This window comes from Lepus europaeus, chromosome 1 (genome assembly GCF_033115175.1).
Source record: "Lepus europaeus isolate LE1 chromosome 1, mLepTim1.pri, whole genome shotgun sequence".
Classification (NCBI taxonomy): Eukaryota; Metazoa; Chordata; class Mammalia; order Lagomorpha; family Leporidae; genus Lepus; species Lepus europaeus.
Genome location: NC_084827.1, coordinates 177053114 through 177063588, shown reverse-complemented (window position 1 = coordinate 177063588; position 10475 = coordinate 177053114). Strand labels below are relative to the sequence as shown.

At 57.0% G+C, this 10475-nt stretch overlaps 1 protein-coding gene across 3 annotated transcripts in view; it reads right to left on the bottom strand.

Moving 5' to 3' along the window:
• Positions 1-253: 253 nt before the first annotated feature.
• The window catches only part of EIF4E2 (eukaryotic translation initiation factor 4E family member 2), a 28587-nt gene continuing 18365 nt past the window's right edge, over positions 254-10475 (bottom strand). The window contains exons 7-8 of one of the 3 annotated variants that reach the window (XM_062193469.1): positions 8207-8285; positions 254-2617 (exon numbers count right to left, since the gene is read on the bottom strand). In XM_062193469.1, the coding sequence (XP_062049453.1) occupies positions 8240-8285 (46 nt within the window). In that variant the 3' untranslated portion in view covers positions 254-2617; positions 8207-8239. The other 2 variants (XM_062193477.1, XM_062193457.1) reach the window with 2 other exon arrangements.

Sequence of the window (10475 nt, the reverse complement as noted above, 5' to 3'; positions counted from 1 at the left end):
GATTCTGGCTGCACCCTGGCCCAGCCCTGGCTGTTGTGGCCACCTGGGGAGTGAACCAGTGGATGGAAGATCTGTCTTTCCCTCTAATTCTTTCAAATAAAGCAATACGTAAATCTCTAAAGCAAAGCAAAACAAAACAAAAAGTGTGTCAATGATCTTGTCTGGACGGTGCCATGTGCTTGGGAACGCCCAAGGGCAGAACCGCCAGCGGCCCGCCTCCCGAATAACCAGTCCGCAGCCCAGCGCTTGCAGGAATCTTCCGTTTATTACTGCAGCAGACAACTGCTCCGACAGTGTGACACGAAATCACTCTTGGCACAGCCTCTGCTCCTCCTGGGCAAACCTCGGAAATTCATCCTGGAGCGGCGTGGACCACGGGCTTCTCTCTGGGAGGAAGATTATTGCCCCTGCCTGTGTCCCAGGGAACACACACACACAGAACAGAGCAGAGGGTCCCTGGAGGGCAGCCCTTCCCGGCTGCAACCTGCCACGCTGCGCTCCGTCCCACGGGCCCCGGCAGGCCTCCCTCTCCTGTCTCTAGACCAGGGGAGACGGCAACAGTAACCGTGCTGTGGCTCGGCATAGCAGACCCGTGGGGTCAAAATGAAGGCAAAGAGCGCTCAAGCTAGTCTAGAAAACGGGGGGTGTGGACAAACTGACCACTGTGATTCCCCCACAGCCGTCAGGGAGAGCATCCAGGAGAACACTGGGCCTAGACGCTGCCCGGCAGTGGGACCCCTCGCTCTATCCCTCCCTGGGCACATGCACCTGCCAGGAAAGGTAACTGTCACATACCACAGCAACAAAGAAGGGGGACATGAGCAGCTCTGGAAAACATAAGAAATCCAAAAGTCTGAACAAACAGGACAAAAAAGCGCGAAAGTAAGGACAATACAGCTGACCGCTAGGCCTGCTGGCCACTCGCACACACAGCGGTCAGGCAGATGCCCACACAAGGGCGAGCCCCAGTGTCTGTCACTGGAATTCTCACGGCAAATCTGTTTCAGGCAGCGCGAAGGCCCCCGGGTGTGACCGAGTCTCAGGAGGCAGCCCTGGTCCCCGTGAAGCCAGCGTGGCGCCTCTACTGGCCTGAGCCCCACGATTTCCTGGATACCACCAAGCATCCTTCATATTCCTGGAGCTAGATCTTGCCACCTGACCTAACCGCCCCTGTCACGGAAGCACCTCCCTGGGGGCTCCTGCTGTCTCGTTTTTGTGGGAAAAAGCATCCTGCAGCAGTGGGCTGAGAGGGTGTTCAGGGGCTGGCAAACAGGAAGGGAGTAATACAAACATGCTACGGAAATGCTTCTCCCTCCTGAATGCCTTCTCCGAGACCAGGTGGCTGAGGGTCCCCTAGCCTTCAGGGATATGTGTTAAAGAGAGGCCTTAATTTAAGGTACTGTGATCTCCGCTCACAGGAGCCGAGTACGACGCTGCCACTCAGGCTGCGGGAGGACGCTCGCTCGTTACTTGGGAACCCCAGGTGCGCTCTCCCCCTCGCGGACTCCAGTCCTCAGGAGTCAGATCACCCAGCTCTGCTGATGAGCGAGCGGTCACCGCTGAAGCCTGCAGCAGCCTTCAAGGGTTTCTGCTTGGGCATCCTGGCTCGGCCCACGTGTGCTGCCGCACAGCTGGGCGACGAGGACCACTGCGGACACGCTGTCATGCAAGGAGCCTGTCCCCCAGGGTCACCTTCCCTTCAGGTGTTCCATTCCAGGTCACTGAATGTACACAGCCAGGTGTTAACAGCTGGCAAGCACCAGCGTTCGCTCCCCTCCCTCAGTGAGGGGCACGCAAGAACCCAGTGCAGCAGGCTTGGCGCACACACGGGAGACCGCTGGCACTGCCCTCAGCTCCAAACCCTACACTCGGAGCCCACGTGGTAAGCTGGCTCCTAACCACACTGGCCTCTGCGCCAGTCTGACTGACCCAGGCCCAGCCTGGAAGCCGCTCCAGTGAGCCCAGCACGCCCCCTGGCAGAGCCCAATAAGAGGAGAGTCACACGGAGGGAAGACAGGCGGGCAGGAGGCAGGAGACAATGCAACACCCGGGACAGTCAACACATTCACAACACGTTTTTGGAGAGTCGTGGGTTTAGGGGACGAGGGGAGAAGAAGAAACCGAAATGTCCCAATAATTTAATGGCCAAGCCGGAAGAGGCATTCCTAGCGACTCTGGGCCTCTCCTGGGCGCGCAGTCATAACACTGCTAACTCTCGCTGGGGCTCCGGCCTGCACACGCGGTCACCACGTCCTCGGGACAGCGGGGGACGCACGTGCATGGCGGGATGCCCGGGGCACCTGGACAGCACACAGCAACACGAAAGGCTGAGCCCCCCCAGAACCCCTTTAAAACAGCGTCCGTCTAGCGCAAAGTCGCGGCTTCCGCTCCCGCTTTATACAGTCAGCGATGCTGGAGGCTGTCTAGCGGGTCCGTCCTCCAGGAACGAGTGCAAAAGGGGAGCGCATGGCTCGGGGCGTCCCTTCCGTGAGCAGATGGAGGGCTGGCTGGAGGCCTGCCATCCGCTTCGGACACACACACACATACAGAAAGGGATTATTGCCAGCTTGGGTACTTTCACAATGTGATTTTTGTATTTCGAAAGCTTGAATTGTCCCTGAAAGAAAAAATGGGAGAAAACAGAGCGTTCAATACAGGGATCATCTAGACACGGCCACACATGCACAGGGAACTGAACCCGCTCACTCTGCCGGCACACCCCACCACCTTCCTGCCATCTTGTCTACCGCGTCCACCTCCCAGACCCCGCGAACCCTGGCGGCCAGCTGTCCGTGACAGCAGAACACCAGGAGCCAGCCCGTGCAAGCCCAGAGGGACTGAGTGCTGATGGCACGGCACGATCGTGCAACGTGACCCTGGGCAGCTGGGAAAACAAACAGGGGAGCCGGCTCCTGACGTGGAAAGATGGCCGAGCTAAGTGACAAGCTAAGGACACGCGTGGGCACGGAGGCTACTGCTCATGGTAGGGGGAGGGCGGGGGAGCAGGCTCTCTGCTCGTAGCTGCGTGTACACTCTGAGAGGCTGCGCAAGAAACGGGCAGCAGCCGTCACCCGAGGCAAGGGTGCAGGCGCAGTGGACTGGGCGGGTGGGGTCAGGTGAGGAGGACGGTCTCCCTCTACCCCACCGCACACCTGACAACCATGCAACCAGATTACAGAAACAAAAACCCTACTAACCAACCAAGTTAGCAAAGGGACAGAATTCTCAGTTTTAAAACTCGGAGCTGCTTATCAAAGTACAGGCGATCCCAGGAGGTGCCCTTCACTCAAGAAACTGGCTCTGGTTTTGCGAGGGCGTGCACGTGTGCTGGGCCAGGTACGTCGCTGCTGCCCTCTTAGGCTAGGCCACCCACTAGGGACCTTCCCGTCCCACCAGAAATCCAAGTGTGTGCTGGCAGCTCACCTTACCACAGGAGTCTCAAAATCGCAGGGCTGGCAGGGGCTTTGTTTAGAAACAAAACACTACTTGCTGACTGATTTACTTTTTAAAAATGTACATAGATCGTACATCTATCTGCTGGCTCATTCATCAGATGAATGGCCAGGCTGAAGGCAGGAGCCTGGAACTCAATCCTGTCTCCCACAAAGGCGGCAGGGACCCAAGCACTTAAGTCACTGCCTGTCGCTCCCAGGGTCCGCATCAGTAGGAAGCCTCGTCAGGAGTGAAGCCAGGGTCAGAGGTCAGACCCAGCCACTCAGATGTAGGGTGTGGCAGTCCCAGCAATGGCTGAATGCCTGCCAAATGCCTGTCCCACGCAGGGGCTTGAAACGCCACCCTAGCTGCTGCCCTGGCCAGTGTCCAGACCTGCATTTGTCAACAATTTTGACACAGAAATTCTCACTGACCCGGATTCTGGAGTCACTGGTTCTCTTCCATTTTAAAGGGACATGCTAGAAGCAATGGCTTCAAGAAGCCTATTTCAAGACCGTTACAATTAACTGGGCGTATTGAATTGGTCTAGGGTAAACAAGCCGTAACGACAGAGGCTCGGGCAGCCCAGAAGCACCGCCGACAGTCACTACTAACAGCTCCTAACCCCCCGAGTGCCTGGCTGACGCCATGTACACTGGGAGGCAAACGAGCTGGGGTCGGGGGACTCGGGCTTGAAAGAGCTGATGTCACCACCTCAGAAGGCCACTAATATTTCTTTTTTCTTTTCTTTTTTTGACAGGCAGAGTGGACAGTGAGAGAGAGAGAAAGGTCTTCCTTTTTCCGTTGGTTCACCCCCCAAATGGCTGCTGCGGCCGGTGCACCGCGCTGATCTGAAGCCAGGAGCCAGGTGCTTCTCCTGGTCTCCCATGTGGGTACAGGGCCCAAGCACTTGGGCCATCCTCCACTGCCTTCCTGGGCCATAGCAGAGAGCTGGCCTGGAAGAGGAGCAACCAGGACAGAATCCAGCGCCCCAACCGGGACTAGAACCCGGTGTGCCGGCGCCGCAGGCGGACGATTAGCCTAGTGAGCCGCGGTGCCAGCCCCACTAATATTTCATAACCGACATGCATGCCCATGAGGCCACTGAGCATTTCAACGGTTCTCACCCCAAGAGCTGAAAGCTGACCACAAAGCTAATGGGGTGACCATCTTTTTAAAAGGTGAACGGCATAAAACACATCCTTTCAGCAGGACAGGCCACTCTGCGGTGCCACAAGCCGCCAGTGGAGGATGACAAAGCACACACCTAACGTTAACACAGAGAAAGGTAAGCACCCGGGTGTTATTTCTGAGCTCCCCGCAGGGCAGTGAGCTTAGGACTGTGCCTGCATCCCAGAAGGCACTCGTCTTACTCTCTGCTCTGTGCCCACGCCGGAGAGCAAGACGTGTCAGTAGAGGGGCGACGAGAAAGGCAGGGTGTGGGAAGGTAGTCAGTCTCTCCTGGAGCAGGGCAGATGGCGAGCCAGCATCTGGACCCAGTTTTTACTGGCTCAATGGTGCTGAGAGAATTTGCAAGACAGTCATAGCCATTAGCAGCTCATGTCATCTCCGGGAAGAATTCTCCGTGGCAGCTGAATGGAAAAGTTCTATCACACTGTTCCATTCAGGTATTCATTATCTACCTTTTTCCTCTTACTACAGATCTCTCTAGTCAGAAAACCTAAGGAGTCTCACTGCTCTGAGACCCAAATGCAAAATGGAAAAGCAGGAGGAGAACAGAAGAGCCAGGAGAACCAGCTGAGACTGCCCCAGACTGGACAGGAAAACAGAGCAACAAAGTGGGGTGGGGACGGGGCTGCTCCTGCCAGTGAGGCCCTGTGGCTTTGGGTCACCATTTTTAAAGTAAGTGGGTTGGGGTTGGGGTTGGGGTTGAGGTTGCGACGCCGTGGTTAAGCCGCAGCCTGTGACACGGGCATTCCGTACCAGAGTGCCCCTCTGAGTCCTGGCTGCTCCACTTCCAATCCAACTCCCTGCTAATGCACCTGGAAAGGCAGAGGAGCATGGCCCAAGTGCTTGGGCCCCTGCACCCACGTGGGAGACCGGGATGGAGTTCCAGGCTCCTGGCTTCAGTCTGGCGCAGCTCAGGCCATTACAGCCCTATGGAGCGTGAACCTGCAGATGGAAGATCTTTCTGTTCCTCCCTCTTCTGTTACTCTGCCTTTCAAATAGACAAATCTTTAAAAAAAAAAGGTGGGGGGGTGTGTTGGGAACGGCTCAGTGCCACACACAGTGAGCAGTGTGTTCACCTCAGACCAGCGGGGAACAAATATTCTATCAGGCCCTCACCCAGAGACCAGGGACAGGGAGGAGAGAACACAGGAAGTGGCAGAGACAACAAGATATATACATGCATGTTTTAAACAGGCTCCTCGTCTTTTAGAAGTAAACTAAGGACAGAGTCCACAGGCAGCTTCCGAGGCGAGCCCTCCGGCCGCACGGCACAGGAGCCACAGCCCCACAGCTCTGGCAGAGGGCGCGCCTCGGTCCTGATGACGAGGTCTCCCACTCCACACCCCCGGTGCCCAAGGACCCCGCGTCGGCTTCCACTGTGCCTCAGTGCCCGCCTTCGAGCTTCCACAGAAATGGACCAGTGCCAACTCTGGACTCCACGAGTGAGGGCCAGGGGAGCTCCTGAGGGTGACGACAGAGGGGCAGAACACCTGCCCTAGGTGGGGGCGGACGGCCACCGTGCTGGTGACCAGCAGGGCACCATGGAGATTCTGGGTCCTCAAGTGAAAGCTGGCAGTCATCTGAGGGGAAGCCCGGCCTGAGGCTCTGCCCCAGCAGCGGCTCCGAGGGGCGCTCCCAGGCGGCTACCAGCGGCAGTGCCCATGGTCCTCGGAACGTCCTCTGGCTCTCAGCTGGCCACCATAGGTCAGTCTGGCTTCCGTTCTGTCAACTGCAAACCCCTTCCAGAGTCAGTGGAGCGAATCTCAATCTGCCATCTTCCACTGAGTGACCATCTGCACTCCCCAATAGCACGAGATCTCAGAGACCTCTCTCCCGTGCGGGCTGGCCCAGACCCCTAAGTGACCAGAATCCTCCCCCCACGGCTGACTGGGACTGACGTGTGCCTGAGCCACAGTTCAAAGAGCACTCTTGACTGAAATAGCAGTTTTTCTACCAAATTTCCTCACAGATCATGATCCACTTGGAAGGGGGAGAAGGCCAAAGTGCCAGAGGCTGGCAGGGGCCGTGCGCTGCAGCCCCTCTGTGAGCCAGGGCCCACCAGTGCCATGGGCCGGGCTGTCCTCTCCCAGGAGGCTGAGGCCATGGAGCAGCTCACCTTCTGCTCAAACACAAACTCCTCACGGACTCCCAAGCCTGGGCTTCAAGAGCCCTCAGACCACAAAGTGCTCCCCTCCTCTGCCCTCTCTGTGGATCTGAGGCTACACCGTGGCATTATGCAGGTGTGACTTCCCAACGCCACTCCCGTAGTCTTCCTGGGGGAGCTGGCCTGCTCGGGGAGGGGCCACTCTCAGTCTCTCTGTTCTTGGACTGCTTGCTTCCTTTAGAGACTGTTTTCCCTGTGAACCCAGGACGCCCTCCGTTTTTAAAGGTATCGCTTGATGGCCATGAAGAAGTAAACACTGCTAATGACAGGATGCTAAAACCCTTCTCCGCACACTCACTGTGAACATCCCGATTTTAAGAATACTTAAAAAGCCAGGGGGAAAAACCCTAGAAACAATTAAAAATGGAAGATCATTAAAGCAGTTCCATTGTAGCCTGAGGCCTCTGAAGCTCTAAGTGTTTCATTTCAAACACTTCCTCGGCAAATCCATCATTTCTCCACCACCGAGCAGACCCCAGGTTTCCTGGCATCCGGGAATCCTGCGTTAACTACACTCTAATGGGAGGAGTCTCGAGATGGCCATTTTTAAAATCTGGATTACCATCTGAACATGAATCTATAATAATGAAATCAAACCGCTCAAGAGAAAGCACTGGGCTGCACGTGTGTGGCCGGGCTCTGCGGCTGCTCCTCTTTAGGAACCCGAGGGCCCTGACACCAGCCGCCCGCCTCCGTCCGCACAGGGTCACCACTTCCCGGTCCAGCGATGCTGCCCTTCCTCTGAGAGCCCTCCCCACTTTGTGGGCAGGGGGAGTCCTGCAGCGGCTGTGGTGCTCCGCCCCCACTGCACAAACACCCTCGGGGAGCAAGCCCTGGTCTTTCACCTGCCCCTCTCCTTTCCAACAAGTGTGCCCAACCCCCTCTGCCAGGGGCAGTCCTGGACTCCATGCTCCTAACCAGGACACAAAAGCTCCTTCCTGTCAGTGACCATGTGACGGCCTGGTGATGGAACAGCCTGCAACTGTCCCTTCCAGGGCCCCGAACTCCACCCCATTCACCATCATCGCTGACACCCCTGCTTCCTCAGACCTGACAGCCGCCCACCAGACAAGAGGCATCACCTCTCCCCTAACCCCCGGGGCCTGAGGACCTGCCCGGGCAGACGGCGCAGCCCTGGCCACGTGTGAGAAGCCACACCTGTGGCCCGCCGTGGCGCGAGCCCGGGCGAGCAGACAACTCTGGCCTGTGGCGCCTTGTTTTCCATGTGGGAGCGCAGAGGCACCAGGAGGGCGCGCGAGGAGACACGTGACCCAGGGCGTGCGACTCAGAGTTTTCCTCTGGGGCTCCATACTGGCAGGGCCAGAGTGGGGGTACATGGGAAGGCGCACCCCTTGGGAGAGGGGTCCTACAGTGGAGAGGTATGCCACGGGGGTACGGAGAAGATAGACAAGGCCCTACCCTGAGTGTGAGAGACAGAGGGGAAGCGTCCGATCAGCGGCCGCTGCTGTTCACCAGGCCATGAAACTCCTCCCAGGCCCTGGCAAACCAGAGACAAAAAACACAACAGCACATTCAGATCAAACAGAGCAGACACGATACCCCCACTTCCCACTTCAGGTGCCCTCGGGGCTGAGTGGAGCACAGGAGGCGGGGGGCGCACCAGGTCAGAGTGAAGCTCGGTTGTCATGGGAACCATCTTGTTTACTGTAGCTAAGGCCCACAGCACGCCCTGCCTTCTCCCTGGGGTCCCTGGGAGCAGCTGGTGGGAGAGAAGTCTCCTCACCAGGCCTCACACCGAGGACAGAGCCAAGCACCCAGCGTTCTGCACGCAGTATCTGAAGATGTGACGTCTAAAGAGCAAACTACCGCTTTCTCTGCTTCTGCATTTCAACCTCCTCATCCTTCTAGACTGGATGCTTCGGTTCCTTGTTTCTGAGGACGCCCACGTAATTATTACCTTGAAATTTAAGCTGTGTAGGACACGGCAATTCAGAATTCCCAGGAACAATGCTCACTGCAACTTTAACGCTGAACAACTCAGCTTAGAGCCTGGTGTTTGGCAGGGACAAGCGATGTGCGCGGGAGGGTTAACGGGCAGCCACGGCGGTGCCCCGCAGACGGCAGGCCCCGGGGCGCTGCGGGGTGAGGAACAGACAGTGACCCCCTGCGCTTCTGGAAGTCCACCCCAACTCACGCTTCTTCAGACGGGCTCACGTCCTTTTTGCCCAAGCTACTTCTCAGCCCCCAAGTTCCCTGGGAATCACATACAGCATCAACATTTATTCCAATTCTTGGCTTAATCTGGTGACATGTATCCAGGATGACGATACAGCGTCACTGGTGACACATTTAATGTTAGCTCACTGAAATACACTTCATGGCCAGGCTTCCTTCTACGCGTAGCTTTTCTGTGTTCAAGAGGAAACGCACCCAGACACTGGCACCATCGGTCCATTCTTCTGTGTATCAGCTTCACGAGCTCTCCCCTCTTCCTCAAGTTAGGGATCCCGCTCTTAGACCAGGTGTGCACCTGCTGGTTCCTCCAGAGCATACGCTAAGTGAGCGGGGAGAACAACACACAGCTGCTCGACAACCGTGCCAGTCTCTCAACTTCCAGACCAAGGCGTCTGCTCCACAGCCCCCTCTGCAGACGGTGACGTGATGGGCTCTAGTTCACAGTGACGTCAGAAGGCAGCTTCCCTCTTCAGGCCAAGAGCAGCCAAGGGCCAGATCCCACGTGTGGCCGATGACCCCGGGCAACCCCTTGCTCCTCCTGACAGGATTTAAACCCTATTTTAAACAATGGATGTGTCAACAGGAAACGACACGGCTGTGTCTAAGATTCATCTCATTTCCCCTTGGGTTCCAGAAAGGCCTACACCTACACCGCCCCGAACAGAGCTTTGTGTCGAGGACCTGAGAACACAGGGACTTGCGAGCCCCTTGCCGAGCCCCTCCGTGGCTGCACGAGTATTTTCACTGTGAAACCTCAACGTGGAGGATCTGTGTTTCCTCGCGTAACTCAGTGGAGTGAAACAGCTGGCCACAGCCCTTGATACGTCCCCACCTAGTCACACGGGCCAGCAGCTTGGCTAAGAGGCACACCCACTGCCGAAGGCTAGGGATGAAGATTCCAGCCGTTTTTCTACCCCGCATCCCAGGGACATGACAGAACATTAACACTTTCTTCTTTCAAAGGCAAAGAAAGAACAAGCAAAGTGTAGAGTGTCACGTGACTTAAGTATTTAAAAAAAGGAAAAAATTACCGAAGTTAATACGGTCTACAGGGAACTCCGTAGATCCAAATGAGTCACAAAGGGCCCTCTCAGGACCACTTCTGTCCCACCTCACTTACCAAAAAGCAGATTCTAAGAGCAGATACCTCACACCTATGTCATTCTGTACCCACTCCAGCCCCACCCAAAGCCTGTAAGGGTCACAGCCTTGCCCTCAGCCCGCCACACCTGGGGATGAGCTCGGCCTCCTGCCCACTTGAACGTCAGTGTGGCGGGACGTGTCCCAAGGGCAGGCAGGCACCGCGCTGGAGGGCCCAGGAGCAGGGGCGGGCTGGTCCTTGCTGGTCCATGGACACCCAACGCTGGAGGACAGTGGTCTCTGGGCGTGGCAAAGGGCAATCCTTGACTTGACTGTCGCTCCTCTAGACTACAGGAGTGGTGACGTCACCTGCCCGCAGTTCTCCCAGAAGAGGAGCTGGGCTTCCCCGGCA